At 43.1% G+C, this 16194-nt stretch overlaps 1 protein-coding gene across 1 annotated transcript in view; it reads right to left on the minus strand.

Annotated features, from left to right (window-relative positions):
• MRPL48 (mitochondrial ribosomal protein L48) overlaps positions 1-16194 on the minus strand; it is a 49672-nt gene that overhangs the window by 16529 nt on the left and 16949 nt on the right. Inside the window, exon 4 of the mRNA XM_024762010.1 lies at positions 9637-9725. Coding sequence (XP_024617778.1) covers positions 9637-9725 — 89 coding nt within the window. The remainder of the gene's footprint in view (positions 1-9636; positions 9726-16194) is intronic.

Consider the following 16194-nt stretch of genomic DNA (forward strand, 5'->3'; position numbering starts at 1 on the left):
AAGGTGCAGGGGTTTGGCTCTCCTGCAGAGCCCACCATACCCGAGGCCAAATGCAGTGATCCAGACTTCTCATCATGACAGCACTGCAGTCAGAGCTGTGAAGAATGCTAAAGTCAGAATGCAAAGGGGAGTGGCTGAAATTTTCCAGCAGGGAAGGGAGGAGCTTCTTTGAAGCCTGCAGGAGGCTTTTCTTAACCAGGGAAAATGCCAGGGCTCTTCAAAGGTGTCGCTTTAGGAGAACAAAAGGAAGAAAGCTGATTCTAGTATCCCTCTTGGCATCTCACTTGCTTTTCCATGTTGGCCTAGATCTGTCTAGACCAATCCACACCATCAGGAGTCCACTGTGATATTATACTTCAGTTCTGAGCCAGGGCACAGCATAGCTAGCAAGAGCTTGAGTGCATGAGATTTCAGACACCAGTTCCTATAATTTTACCTGCTCAATCTTTCTCATCCCCTCCTTTTTATTCCTACTGCGTAAGTTCAGACCTTCATGACTGCCATGGGGAGCTATTAAAGATATCTGTGCAAGAGATGTACATGACTAGGGCTCTGTTTCGGGAAGGCCACCCTGACTGCCCATGAAGGAGAGCTAGGCAGGAAAGGAATGGAGGCTACGAGAAAGATGGCAGGGAAGAGGGACTACTGTCCACCATCAAACTTTGGTACTCCTGTGACTGACCTGGATTCACTGTGAGTTGGCCCAGGGCGGCCATCCTTGGATCCCTGTAGAATTACAATATGATGCCCAAAATGGGCCATGGGATAAATCACTAAACCATTTTTGTACAGAAATATCCATATTACTCCTATTTTACAGACAGAAAACTGAGGTCCTCTGAAGGATGTTATTTGGCCAAGGCTACTGGGGAACTTTGCTGGCAAAGAACAGATAGAGAAAGGACTCAGATTAGAATCACAGACTGTTATAGCTGCAAGGTAACTTAGAGATAACTTAGTTTCTCCTTCCTTCCTCCCCTAATTTTATATAAGGGGGAAGTCGAAGTCCAGAAAGGTTAAAATAAAGGTTACAATAGTAAGGAAATGGAAAAGGCAACCACTTTGGGTCTAGCCATGGCTAGAAGCTGACTCTGTGGCCCCAAACCCAGGCTCTCTCCTCTAGATTCTGCAAAAGTAATGATAGTAGCTGCCTATCACTATAGGTGGCATTCTCTAGGGTGGGAAAGTTGGGAAGAAATTGTATCATCTGAATCCTCAAATGAAAAGCTGACAGGCCTGCAGCATATACAGCTTCCAGAAATTCTGCTGATGGAAAATTTAAAAGCTACACCTGGGGACTTAAATGATTTGGTGATGGTACTCTGAACAGTCCATAATGAGCCATAGGGTACACAGAAATCAAGTGGTTATGTTTATAACTCAGTGTAGCACACTCAAGAAATGTACACCAGACAGAAGGCCTGACCCTGACTGGGATGGCAGAGAGGCTCAGCCTGGTGCTGCATAAAGAGCCCTAGACTAAGATGGAAGCCAAAGAATATCTGGGGGACTTCCCTGGCAGTCCAGTGGTTAAGACTCTGCGGTTCCACTGCAGGGAGCACGGGTTTGATCCCTGGTTGGGGAACTAAGATCCTGCATGCTGCACAGCATGGCTGAAAAAAAAAAAAAGAAAATCTGGGCTCAAGTACTGTCTTAGTCACTACATGACATTGAGTGACCTCTCTAGGTGTCAGTGTCTTCATCTGTAACACCTAAGATTCTTGTGAAGCTCAAAATAGTGAATTTCTGTGAAATGGAAATGGCATGGACATTAGATGGATTCTGACCACTGTCAGTTCAAATAATGGCTCTAGAAATTACTAGCCACTTGGGAAAGTCATTTAATGAGCCTTAGATTCCTTAAACAGGGTCCTTAATAACCACAGCATATCTGAGGATTAAATAAAATATACCATTTATAATACTGTAAAATGAAATAATGCTTTTAAAGCCTGGCACACAGTGGTTACACGTCTGGTATATAGTAGTTGCTCAATAAGTGGTATCTTTAAAGAAAGATTGAGTAATGTACACAGATAGGACATTATTTTTACTACAAATTTGAGGTAAGCGTGCTCCTAGTATCCTATCAGTATGCTGTACAGAATGAGACATTTATTAAGCACCTGCTGTGTGCAAAGTGCTGATTCAACCACTCTAAAGAAAGAGACCAAAGAAAGAGAAAACACAGTCCCAGTTCTAAAGAGGCTTACAGTTCAGAGAAAGAGAGAGAGAGAAGACACACATGAAAGAACCAGTCCTCTCAGGACTTCCCTGGTGGCACAGTGGTGAAGAATCCACCTGCCCATGCCGGGGACATGGGTTCGAGCCCTGGTCCAGGAAGATCCCACATACCGCGGAACAACTAAGCCTGTGCCCCACAACTACGGAGCCCACGCTCCACAACTACTGAAGACCGCCCGCCTAGAGCCTGTGCTCTGCAACAAGAGAAGCCACTGCAATGAGAAGCCCGCGCACCACAACGAATAGTAGACCCCGCTCGCCACAACCAGAGAAAGCCCGTGCACAGTAACAAAGACCCAATGCAGCCAAAAATAAATTAATTAATTAATTTTAAAAAAAAAAAAGAAGAAAAAGAACCAATCCTCTCAATTTAATCATAACAAGCAGCCCACCTCCCATGGCAAGTTCAACACAAGCTACCTTGCTGCACCATGTCAATTAAAACCCAAGAGCAATGACCTCAGGTGGTCGCAGCTGAAAGTGCAACGAGCAGGTCAGTACTCCTAGGTGTTTTGCGTGACATATAAGGGTATATAGTAGTTCCTCAATAAATGGCAACTTTAAAAAAAGTTAATCTAGACCTGTCTACTTCTCAAGTCTCATGTACCATCATCCTCTAGTGCCCACTTGAGATTCCAGGATTAACAAACTGCTAAAAGTTTCCCAACTGCATCTCCAGGATCAATGACTTTCCACCCTTGCCCAGAATGTTTCCCCTCCCTGCAGAGTCTGACTCTTCATCCAACATCCTCAATGTAACTCCTAGTAATTTTTTGTTGCTGTTGTTGTTGCTTTTTGCGGCACCCACGCGGCGTGTGGGATCTTAGTTCCCCGATCAGGGGTGGAACCCGTGCCCCCTGCAGTGGAAGCGCGGCATCTTACCACTGGACAGCAAGGGAAGTCCCTCCTAGTCATTTTTTTTTTTTTTGCGTACACGGGCCTCTCACTGCTGCGGCCTCTCCCGTTGCAGAGCACAGGCTCCGGACGCGCAGGTTCAGCGGCCACGGCTCACGGGCCCAGCCGCTCCGCGGCATGCGGGATCTTCCCGGACCGGGGCACGAACCCGTGTCCCCCGCATTGGCAGGCGGACCCCCAACCACTGCACCACCAGGGAAGCTCCCCTCCTAGTCATTTTTTAAGACTCTGTTCATGCTCTTCCAGGAAGACTTCCCTCATTCCTCATGCTGAGTTAGGTACTACACCTATGTGTTCCCATAGCAACCCCCTCCCCATTATACACCACTATCACTTATCACATGTATCCATTTATTCAACAAATATTTTCTGACCAATAGTGATAAGCCAGACCAGGGTTAGCACTGGGGATATGATAGTACATAAGACAGCCATAGTCTCTGCTTGCTGAAACTTGCAATCTATTGGGAAAGGCATACAGGGAACAATTATAAGAAGTTGCATGTTTTGAGGGAGGAAAATAGAGTGCTATGGGATTGTAAAAAAGAGGGACTAATGCCATCATCAGCATCATCATTATCACCACCAGTAACTACTTATGGGCTCCATGCTTCAGACATTGTGCTAAGTACTTAAAACTTTCTTTTTTAACTTACTTCTCACAAACCATTTAAATAACATGGTTATTTAAAGGCAAGAAAATTGTGGCTTGTAAAAGTTAAGTAACTTACCCAAGGACATACACTAGTAAGCATAAGAACTGAATCTTTAACTTGGGTCTGCCTAATTCTAAAACATTTCTCTTAATCTCCGTCTTTCTCTTTAAGGAAGGTATGCAGAGCCTGTCAGTTTTCTCAATATCTATTCTCTCTTTTCTCTTTAATCACGGACCTGCTGAATTTTACCTGGGGATATGACCATTTATAATAAAAATTACATTTCCCAACCAATCTTGTAGCTGGGTATGGTTATGTGACCAAGTTCTGGCCAGTGGGATACAAGCTCACACATACTGCTTTCCCTTTCCCCTTCCTGCTGGTTGGAATGTGGACATGAAGGCTTAAGGAAAGCAGCCATCTCAGACTATGAGATAGAAGCAGTATGATAAGTGTTGCAAAACAAAAGGCGGGAATATCTACCTATACTTTATATGACAGAAAATAAACTCTATCTTGTTTAAGCCCCTTGACTGAGTGGATCTCCCTCTTATGGCAGCCAAACCACTACCTCAATAAGAAAGTATTATGTCTCATTCATTTCTCTATTCCTAGAGCCCAGCAATATTCAATGTTGAGTTGAGCTGAATTAAATTCTGGTTCTAATTCTGTTATTTACTAGCCATATGGTCATAGAGAAATCACTTATGCTCCTCAGTTTCCTTTTCTGCCCAGTCTACCTCACATGATAGTTGGTGAAGCAAAAGGCATGGTTTTCAAATCTGTTGGTTACAAAGGGCCTAAGAAAAAATCACGTTTTCCTTTGTGAAGCACATGAAATACTCATCAGTGTGCTTTCACTGTATAAAACAAGAATGACTTAACTAGCAGAACATATGGCTAGATTATATAAATGGAGTTCTCTGCATTTCAAAAAATATGAAAACATATGAGTTTCTCTGTTAACATTTATTTTCATCAAGTAAAACTGATGGAAGAAAAACTTGTAATTTAGAAAATTCTATCCATTAACTTAATTGTCTTTCTAAAATGTGGAAGATTGCCATTATTAAACCTGAGGAGAGGTTCCATTCTAGGATCACCAGTGTTCCAAGGGCCTACGGTTTGAGAGGCACTGAGATAATGGATGGAAAAACACTTTGAAAATGGAAAGAGATCATTACTTTTACTCATATCAAAAATGAATCTCTCTAAAACTCTGACACTGTTGTAATTTAGCAGAACAGGCAAGGCAGGATGAGAGCCCAGTGGGTTGGAGACCAGGGTGCTCTAATGGCACAGGCTAAAAGTCAGGTCTTCACAGGAATTGTTCTGTGCCTGGAAAAGCTCTGGGAAACCCTTTTATAGTTTTTACAGCCCCAGTGTTTCCAGCTACGCTAAGCAACTGCATACTCCTAGATGAGGGTCAGTTCACTTTACATACTCAATGTAAGAACACAGGTAGTATTTAATAAATGTTTGTTGAGCTGAACTCTATAACACCTCCACTGACACTTTCAGGGAGAACTGCATCTTTAACTTTGCTCTCTTGATATTTAGTTCATTTCCCAAGCAAAGCACTTCCCACGTGTACTTTAGTTACATTTTTGAACACTATCCTTTCCAGGCCACTTCATACTTTTTGTAGTTAAGAGACTGTGTCCCACTCACCACAGCATCATCTGGGCAAAGCACAGTGCCTGGCACATAGCAGACACTCAATAACGGTTGTTCTTTTCAATGAGTTACAAGAGGCAGACTTGAGGGAAAACATGGATGCTAGTTTAAAACTACTCTCTATAAGCCAGTCCTATAATCCATGTCTAGCCCTACAGTCACCAGGCCAGCAAAACCAATCTTTCTGTTTCCAGGAAGCTAGGACTATCACCACAAAGTGATTCTGATCTGCAGATTTTTCTGGGAATGATGTCACAGTCTCCTCACAGACTTGTGGCTGTTAGAGCTGATCAATCTATGAGTGCTACAACAAAATAAGTAGGTGTCAGAAATGACAAACACCTCCTCTATGTCAACAGTCAGAACAGCATGAAGTTTCCAAGAGAAAAGGTATCTTGACTCCTAGTTGCCCTTCTACAAAGAGGAAATAAATTGTCTAAGTTCAAAAACCTTACTCTCTTGCCCCAGAGCCTGAAAAATAGAACATATAACAGCTAAAACTGACAGCAATTTATGTTGTCTCCATTTCATCCTCCCAATCTTCCTCTTGGCAATGCTTTTATTCTTGGGCTGCTATTACCCTAAAATTGGAGGCTGAACAACAGCTGAGGGCAAGTAAGTAAGTGGTCTTGGGAGATATGACCTAGCACTATACAAATGTGAAGGACTATATTCTTTTTATTTTTATCAAATAAAAATCACTCCAAACAATCTGAAGCCTTTTAAATTTAACAGAATGATGCAGGGCCCTTGAAGGAATAATGAGATTACACACTGAGACACAGTGCTATGGCTGCAGATATGCTCTGAAGTGTGATCCCCCACTGCCATGAGTCAAGGTGGGTCTTACATGATGAGAGAAGGAAAAGGAAGATATCATGTCTTAAAGAAGAAAGAGCATGTACAAAGAACAGAAGCATGAGACAGAATGGGTGTATGAGAAAATGTGCCTGAAGTATAATGTGCAAAATGGGAAATCACTGAGAAGGAGATCGGGTCTGTGCTGAGAGACCCGAAATCCCACTGAGGATACAGAAAAAATGGTTTGCTATCATCCCCCATGCTGCCACCCAAGAGGAAGCTTTGTTTTCACCTCTCTTCTCACTAACTCCTCAGAGAAGCATCAAGGACAAGGGCACAGGATGGAGGGATGGAAACCAACCTATAAACCAGGCCATGCAAGATAGAGATAAAACCAGTATTGACAAGGAAAGATGAGGTGAGGTAGATGTGCCTTTTCCTTCCCAAGGTTCAGGAGTCATAAGGCTGAGTGTGGAACCTTTGGAAGGAGGAGTGAAGAGATTATACCAGCAGAAAAGGGACAAGGGTTGGCCACTTTGTGCATGAGAATTAACTCTTGTCTCAGGGATGTAGGGCTCAAGAGAGTAGAGGAGCCAGCCTGAGAGTCAGAGAAGAAAAAATGGGAAAATGGCTGTTTATTATTTTTTCTAGGTTCTAAGTTCAGGGAAGAAAGGAAGCCAAAAGATGACTTCTAGCTTTTCCAGTCCAGTACCCCAGGGGTACAAAAGAGACAGGGACTTGGGACAGAGCCTCTGTAAGCTGGCGGATGAAAGTTTTCATTGTGCTTTTCCGTGCAGGAAGTGAGGAGCCTCTAGCAGCTTCCATCACCATCCAGCCCTATTGTGCTAGCCACCCTGGAACAATGAATGACATCTGAGAAAAGCCTACAGCCCTAACAAAAGGGAGCATCACTCCCTTCAAGCAACCAAGGTCATCTGGAGGCAGCTGTTTGCAGAGAATGGGTTGTTTGCCAGCTCTGGTTTACAAAACCTCGGGGCAGCTCCAATAACCACATTTAGGTTCAGCTCAGTCAATATTTATTGTCCTCTACTTGATGTCAGGCTTTGTGCTGGACACTGGGGATACAGAAAAAATATGAGACATGGCCTCTACCCTGAGTATGCTCATCATCTAGGAGGAGAAACAGTCATCAAAACAGGTGGTTAAAACAGAGCAGCAAGTCCTAGGATAGAGGAAGCACAAGGAACTCCAGCAGCTCATGGTAGGACAAGTAACCCAGTGCAGGGAATCAGAGGTTTCTCAGAAGGAGAGATTTGTTCTTCCCCTCCTCATCCTGCTTCCTCAATGGGATTTAGATGTTCAGAATGTATTGGCCAAGTGAAGAAGGAGAGCAGGTCTTCCAAGTAGACAGAAGAGCAGGTGAGAGGTCTCAAAACAGTATGATGGGGCTTCCCTGGTGGCGCAGTGGTTGAGAGTCCGCCTGCCAATGCAGGGGACACGGGTTCGTGCCCCGGTCCGGGAAGATCCCACATGCCGCGGAGCGGCTGGGCCCGTGAGCCATGGCCGCTGAGCCTGCGCGTCCGGAGCCTGTGCTCCGCAACGGGAAGAAGCCACAGCAGTGAGAGGCCCACGTACTGCAAAAAAAAAAACCCAGTATGATGATTTGAGTATGGTATCCATGAGATGGGATAGGAGGCTGGAGAGAAAGATGGGACAGATGGCATTAGACATGCCATTAAGCTTCCTTTTATAACAAGCCAAGGAGTGGGCCAGAGCATGGTATATACAGAAAATTATCTATGAGGGAGGATCCCAAGAAATTAAAAAAAAACAAAAAACTCACACCCAAACAAAACTAATTTTATTTTCTGCTAATTTATGTGAGACTTTTAGAAGGGGGATATCGCAAAATAAAACAACTCCAAGAACTTACTCTGAGGTGTCACAACTCAGAAAGGGTGTAAATCACTCCTTCTTCTGAATTTTAAATAGCACTTTGTATCTTCCTTTCAGCACTTGTCACGTTCTGCTTGGGAGCATAATTATTTGTGTCTTATCTCTAGTGGTTTATCAGCTCCCTGTGAGCATGAACCAGGTCTTGTTCATTCATACTATAAAATTTTATTGCAACTCAGTCTGAAAAGGCAAGGCACCCCCAACAGTACCTAGCACATAATAGATGTTTGAAAAATGTATCATAGCATTATGGAGTTACATGATATCAGAGCTGAAAGACTCTTGAAGATATTCTAATCCAGAGTTTCTCAAACTTTGTGAAGAGTCTGACAAGAGCTATGGACTCTCTTCCCAGAAAAAGTCACACATAGAAAACATTTTACATAGAATTTCAGGACCTGCCATGCCCAAAGAGGTTAGGTTAACTTACCCCAAATCACAAAGCTAATAACTGGCAGAACCAAGCCTAGAACACAAGTTTCCTGGTTCCCAATTCAGTACTCTTCTCATCACAAAGGAACAATTTTAGTAGGGCTGTTTCCTGCTGGGAAGGTGCCTGATACAAGCCTCAGGTGTGGCAACATTGCTGTCATGAAATTCCTTGATATAAGGATGTTGCTCAGGAGAACGTGGCAAGTTTAGTGGCTTCTGAGGCCCAAATGCAGTGGTACTGGACTTCTGCCAAGGTGAGAGAGGCAATGGGAGATGTGCGGGGTTGCATGGGAGCATCGAACTAAGCCAAAGAACCAAAAGCGATGTTGAAATCTCCCCAAGTAGAACAGCAAAATCTTCCTAACTATACTGTTTACAGGAAGTGATAGAATCGTGACTCAAAGCTAGACTGTCTGACTTTCAAGCCAGTTTTGTGTCCATCCCACTACAAAATCCTCTGCAAATGCACAAAAAAGCCAACCACCACAGAAGCAATCCTTCAGCTGGAGCCAAAGAAATAGGCTAAATAATCTTACAATGCTTAGAAATAACTCCCAGTTATCTGTGATAATGGATTAAAGAAACACATACATATTTTAAATCTGTAAATACTGTAAAAATCAGTTATTTGGCTGAAAACGTGAATCCACCTCTATGTGCCACAAACCATTCATTCAACTGAACTGAACATACCATTTCCATTGTGAGGTCCCTATTGAACTAAGTACTAAGAAGATATTTTCTTTACGTGTCACAAATAATAAAACCAAAGAATTTGCTTTTCACTGTGATAACCTGGCCTAGGGACAAGATTAGGAACTGGCAAAAACATCTCCACTCTCGATCATATCCAAACTAATTAACTGGAGAGGACTGAGGGACAACCCTCTATCCTTTCTAGCTCCAGTATAATCCAACCTATGCACGCCTGATCTTCAGGGTCTTTGTAAAAGCTGCACACTATCCTTTTCTCAAGGACCCCTGCCCCTCTTACCTCTTGTGCTTTAACTAGGTGCTTGTATCTTCCAATGCCATGCGTGGGCTGTGACCTGTAGTGCCGACTGATGCTCAGCAGAATGCCACCTAAAAGAGAGAAAATAAGACAAACCTGTTTCAAAGCTCCTCCAGGGACAGATAGATCATACATGAGGAGACAAATTCTCCATCGTGAAATGGAATATTTGGGGGTAGTGAGCCTCTTGCTGGTTTAAAGAACCAGAGCTATTTCTTGATCCTGATCTGACACTCGGTTTACCCCATTTTTCTCTCCGTTTGGCCCCTGGACTATATCTAATCCCCACCACCCATCTTTCTTTGAGAAATTCTCTCCTGCTAGAGCCACTGCTGGTAGGGGGACAAAATACATTCTCACAGGGCTCTCATTTTCTCCGTTCCTCAACAGGCAATAATCCTTTTGAAGTTTTCCAATGAAGATTGTTCAGAGAAAGAGACAGGTGGCAAATACAACCAGGAAAAAGGACAATCACAGATTTCCACAGTTTTTTAAACTATCTAATTTGCTTTATTTGTGTTGATATGTAATAATCTCCAACAGACTTTGTTAAGTGAATAACAATAAAAACTAAAAACCTAAGGTACAGAACAGTGTGTATGTAAAAAATAGGATCTGTATACACATATTCACTGTGGTAGACCCAGAGATATGCCACCCACATTCCCTTCAAAGAAGGACTTGCTGATATATACATATTCTCCTTTAATCCTCATTATTTTTATCTTCATTTACAAATAAAGAAACTGCAGCTCAAAAAAATAGGAATTGGCCAAGGTCAACCAGCAAGTAAAAGGCAGAACTGCAATTTAAACCCAGGTCTATGTGACTGAACAGCCTGTTCTCAGATGTGTTATAACATCTGAATTTCTGGAATATAAAATCTAGCTAGGGACTTCCCTGGTGGTCCAGTGGTTAAGAAACCACCTTCCAATGCAGGGGATGTGGCTTTGATCCCTGGTTGGGGAACTAAGATCCCACGTGCCGCGGGGCAACTAAGCCCAAGCGCCACAACTACTGAGCCCGTGCACTCTGAAGCCCATGAGCCACAACTAGGGAGCCTGCGTGCCACAACTAGACAGCCCACACACCACAACTAGAGAGAAGCCCACGCACCGCAACGAAAGATCTCACATGCTACAGCGAAGATCCCGAGTGCCGCAACTAAGATCCAAGGCAGCCAAATAAAAAAAACAAAATCTAGCTAGACTTGATCGTTTCCATATCTGATATCAGCTCCTTATCTCTACCCTTCACTGGAACCAGCCCTACACAGCTCTGTTATGTCTGTCTGTCTCTCTTGCTTGTTCCCTACCTTCTGGAAAAGTACTAGTCCTAGGTTCTGCTCCCTTCCCTCCCAGCTCCTGTGGTCCTGCATCTCCCCAGGGCCACCACTTTGTGGGGGGCTAAACACAAAATGGTGTGGAAAAGTCTAATGACATCAAGTGAAATGTTTCTTAAGCTTCTCTTTTCTAAAATGTGCTTCCACGCAGGTCTGCTCTGTGCCAGGCCAATCAAGAATCGTGGCTTCAGAGACTTTCCCTATGTTTACAATCCACAGTATTTCATCAAGACAACCCTGGTATATCATGGATCCCTTCCATGATGTGCATTAGTCCGCATTTACTATTATATGCCAACAACTGAATAGATACTGGGACAGTTACAAAGATGACTAAAATATACTACTTTCCCTAGAGACACTCAATGTGTACTGGGGAAGGATGATGGGAAAGCAGATAATTACCTTATAGTGTACAAAATACTTTAATGGAGATGAGAGCAAGGAACTTAGAGGAAAGAACCACTAACTCCACCTTAGGCGTGAGCAGGGATAAGTGGAAGACGGTACAGAGGAATAGGTTCAGGGAGGTAACAGCTGAATTCTTTTTTTTTTTTAAGTCAGTTTTCTCATCTTTATTATTTATTTGGCTGCCTCGGATCTTAGTTGCGGCACGCGGGATCTTCGCTGCGGCACGCAGGATCTTTCGTTGCAGCGCATGGGCTTCTCTCTAGTTCTGGCGCACAGGCTTATTTGCCCCGAGGCATGTGGGATCTTAGTTCCCTGACCAGGGATCAAACCCACGTCCCCTGCATTGGAAGGCGGATTCTTAACCACTGGACCACCAGGGAAGTCCCAACAGCTGCATTCTTGAAAGAGGAGTAAGAGTTTAACACGCATGGAAGAAGGAGGTATTTTTGGCAGAGGCTTCCAAAGAGCACTGAACATAACTGAGGTATCTTCTTGGCCACAGTCCCAGCTGACTCTTTGAGGCTTTAGGTTCCAGACTCTGCAACCTGGGGCCCCGCCCAAACAGCTGATATCCAAATCCCCTTGATTGGGTACACAACCATCCTCAGATCAGAGCCTTGAAAATTAATCCATCCCAAAAGATTTTATTATGACTTTAAAACATGACCTCCTAAAAAGCACTGAACTCTCCAAAGCATGTTTACTCATTCAACAAATATTTATTGCTACCCACTGGGGCAGCCAGAAACAATTATAGCCTCACAACCATGTGAATGGCACACACTAGAGTTGTGCAATGTACAAACAACCCAATATCCATGGCAGGCCCGGGTTGGTACCAACCACTGCCCTAGATGCTGGAGCTGTAACGATGGGCAAAGACAAAGTCCCTGCAATACAGAATCTATGATCTAGTGGCGAGACAGTAATATCAATGCAGGTGATAAGGGCGACATACAATAAGGGCTATATACATGAGAGAGGCACTAAGGCTGGACTTGTGGTGTCAGGAAAGGATTCTTAGAGCAGGTGGCTTTTAAGTAAAACCTGACAGATGACTAGGAGTTAGAGAGAACACAGTATGGGGAGGGGAAGACCCAGAGAGAGAATTTCAAGGCAGAGTATAAGCAGCAGTGTGGCAAGAGATGAGCTTACAGAAACAGGCAAAAAATTTAGGAAGGGCTTAATTATTCAGTACTTACGATGTGCCAGACAGTGTGCAATGAGGTGAAGATATAACAGGGGACAAGGCCCACAAAACTCAGCTTATGGAGCTTATAGTCTAGTAGGAGGAGGGAATCATTAATGGAGGAGGGAATAGTCACAAAATAAATATGAGGGCTTCCCTGGTGGCACAGTGGTTGAGAGTCTGCCTGCCGATACAGGGGACACGGGTTCGTGCCCCAGTCCGGGAAGATCCCACATGCCGCGGAGCGGCTGGGCCCGTGAGCCATGGCCGCTAAGCCTGTGCGTCCGGAGCCTCTGCTCCGCAACGGGAGAGGCCACAACAGTGAAAGGCCCGTGTACCGCAAAAATAAATAAATAAATAAATATGAAATTACAAATTGTGATGAATGATAAAAAGCGCTATGGCAATACAATCAGTGGATCTATTTTAGATTGGAATATCAGGAAAGGCCTCTTAAAAAAAATGACATGTGAACTGAAACCAGATTTCAGAGGAAAATAGTAATAGTGGCTATCCCCAGGGAGAAGTGGCTAGACGGCAGGAGAGAGAGACTTACTGTTGACTTTATACTCATGTATCTTTTAAAACTTGTTCCATGTACATGCATTATCTACTCAAATAAATAAATAAAATAAATTGAGACTTGAAAGGCAGATAGGAGTTTATTAGGTAAAAAGATAGAGAATGAATATTCCAGGCAGTGGGAATAGCGTGTGCAAGGGCCCCAGAGGGGGACGCAGATTGGCACATTCAAGGAACAAAAAGACTGTCCATGTGGCTGAAGCAAAGTGAGAGGGGCTGAGTGCACCAGAGATTTGGGCAGTGGATTGGAACCCACCACTCTGAGCCATGTTAAGGGTTTGGATTTTATGCTGAACAGCGGAGAAATTATATGTCTAATGTATTTTTAAAAGATCACTTTGGTTGTTGTGGTGGAAGGTGGTTGGAGGGGGAGTGTGGATGGAAGTTCAAGCAAAGATTCAAGTAGTATCCTTGGCTGAGTTGTTGCTGTTAGTCTTCCTGTATCCACACCCCTCCCCCTCTATTCCATCCTTTAAAGCTGACAAATTAATCCTTCTAAAACACAAACCTAATCATGTTATTCTCTTTCATTAATTCAACAATTTATTCACTGCACACACACAATTTTTAAAAAGGACTTACTCTGTGCCAGGCACTGTATCAGGCACTACAGTAACACCAATAAATGAGACAAGGAAGGTCCTTGCTATATTTCAAAATGTTTGATGATTTTCCACTGCCTGAAGTTCATACTCCTTAGGCAAGCATTTAAGAGTCTCAATTTTATAATCTAGTTCCAACCACTTCACGTCCTCACTCTCCATCCTCCAGGCTTTTAAAACCTTGCTTCTCAGCCACAGAGCTACACTTGCCATTCTGTATAAACCATGCAGTTCTCATGCCTCTGTGTGGTGCTGGGCTGTCCCCCATGCTGGGACTGCACCTCTCTGACTGGTGATATCCTTCACAGCCTCCATGGCCAGCTTAAATGTCGTCTCTGTGCTGCCCTAAACATACAAACATCATCAAGAGTTTACAGTTGCAGCTCTCCCATGCCTCCATTATATAGTAAAATATTTTGTGTAAATTAAAAAACAACAACCCAGGCACTCGTCACCATCTTTAAGTACACAGAAATTCAATCACCCACCAGTGGTTTCAAGTAGCAGAACCAAAAGTGATCTTTGAGATGATGACACATCTTAGGTGAAAATGCCACAAATGCTTGCCTCAGCCTCTAATCTACTGGAATTCCTTGGCACGGAGGCATTTTCAAATTTAGTTTGGGGCAATTTCTATAATTAGAGCAGTTGGTTAACTAAGAAGCTGGTTCAAACTACTGTTAAATTAACCCTTTTCTCTCTTAAATGAAAGGTTTTTGGTCAAATTACCAGTGGTTAAACTGCTTAATTAGTTGTTTTAATTATAAAATTTACAAGTTTGAAAGCTTCTGATTTCCATTAAGTTCAACTGAATTTTTTCCCCTGCTTGTGTCATCAAGCTGGTTTCCTGCTGTCATATTAACATTGCAGCCTTCTGAGAGAAAAGGCAACTCTTTTTGTTGAAGAAGATACAAAACCCCATGATTTCAAAAGGAGGCTTTGAAAATCTTTCAGTTAGTACAATTATAGAATGTAATCATGTATTGACTTCTCCCACAAAACAGCCCTTCCCTTTATATATGCCAGAGCCAACTGTCCTTCAATGTCCTTGTTTACTAAACTGGGAACTAAACCCATCAATCCAGGATAGGGATAAACAACTTCATTTTAATTATTTCTCCTTCAAAATTAGAACAAGCATTTTGGCAGGGCTATGCAGGAGGGAAAGAGGAAGAAGCTGGGGTAACCCCAGCCAAGAGTCTAATTACAGGATATTTTCTCCATCCAATACACATCCCTGAAGGACAGATACACCCCAGCACGTGGCAAATGGTATGTGCTCAGTAAGCGTTTGGGTGTTTTTGTTTGCTTGTTTTGTTTTGAAATTCTAGAGATATTTTACCAAGACAATCTGCAATGATTTGGCTCTGGCGGCTACCCACTTTTTTCAAAATCTCTTTTCAAACTTCTTTCCATTTAGAATTTCTAATTACACTGAACTATTTGGACTTGAATGTACCATGGTTTTTTTTTAAATAAATTTATTTATTTTTGGCTGTGTTGGGTTTGCATTGCTGCGTGTGGGCTTTCTCTAGTTGCAGCGAGCGGGGGCTACTCTTCGTTTTGTGATGCGCGGGCTTCATTGCAGTGGCTTCTTTTGTTGCGGAGCATGAGCTCTAGGCACGCGGGCTTCAACAGTTGTAGCATGCAGGCTCAGTACTTGTGGCTCGCGGGCTCTAGAGCGCAGGCTCAGTAGTTGTGGCGCACGGGCGTAAGTGCTCTGCGGCATGTGGGATCTTCCCAGACCAGGGCTCGAACCGCATCCCCTGCATTGGCAGGCGGATTCTTAACCACTGAGCCACCAGGGAAGTCCTGAATGTACCATGTTTTGATGACTCCACCTTTTTGCTCATGCTATAATAAGAAGAGTCTGAGTTCCCTTCATTTAACCTCTTTAGACCTCTTTATATATTTACTTCTACCTCTCCATGTACGTTTAAATCAGTAAGAAAAAGATGGTTACTACAATGAGGCCCATCCCTTAGAGAGAGCAGCTGGGATGGTACCCAGGGCCCACAGAGAGTATGATGTGTAAAGGTAGGAACAGGACACTGCTTCCTACTCTTCTTTTCCGAACACCATTATAATTCAATTTTGAAATTTCTGACTTTAAAGAAATCTCAGAGACACATGAAAAATGCCAACAAAGCTGTGTCCTTTCAAAGAGAATTACTTTGGCATGCTGATATTGGTGAGTTACCCTGGGTCTTGAAGCCTTCTAGGCACTGAGATTCCACAATTGAAATGGGCAAAGGAAAGGATAAATGGCCAGTAAATGTATGAAAATATGTTCAACCAACTAGTAATCAAAGACATGCAAATTACAAATACAAGGGATGGCATTTTTTACTTATTAATATTAACAAATATTAAAAAATAACAATGTTGATGAGTGTATAAAAAGGGATTCTTAA

The sequence above is a fragment of the Neophocaena asiaeorientalis genome, unplaced genomic scaffold, assembly GCF_003031525.2.
Source record: "Neophocaena asiaeorientalis asiaeorientalis breed wild unplaced genomic scaffold, Neophocaena_asiaeorientalis_V1.1 scaffold263, whole genome shotgun sequence".
Classification (NCBI taxonomy): Eukaryota; Metazoa; Chordata; class Mammalia; order Artiodactyla; family Phocoenidae; genus Neophocaena; species Neophocaena asiaeorientalis.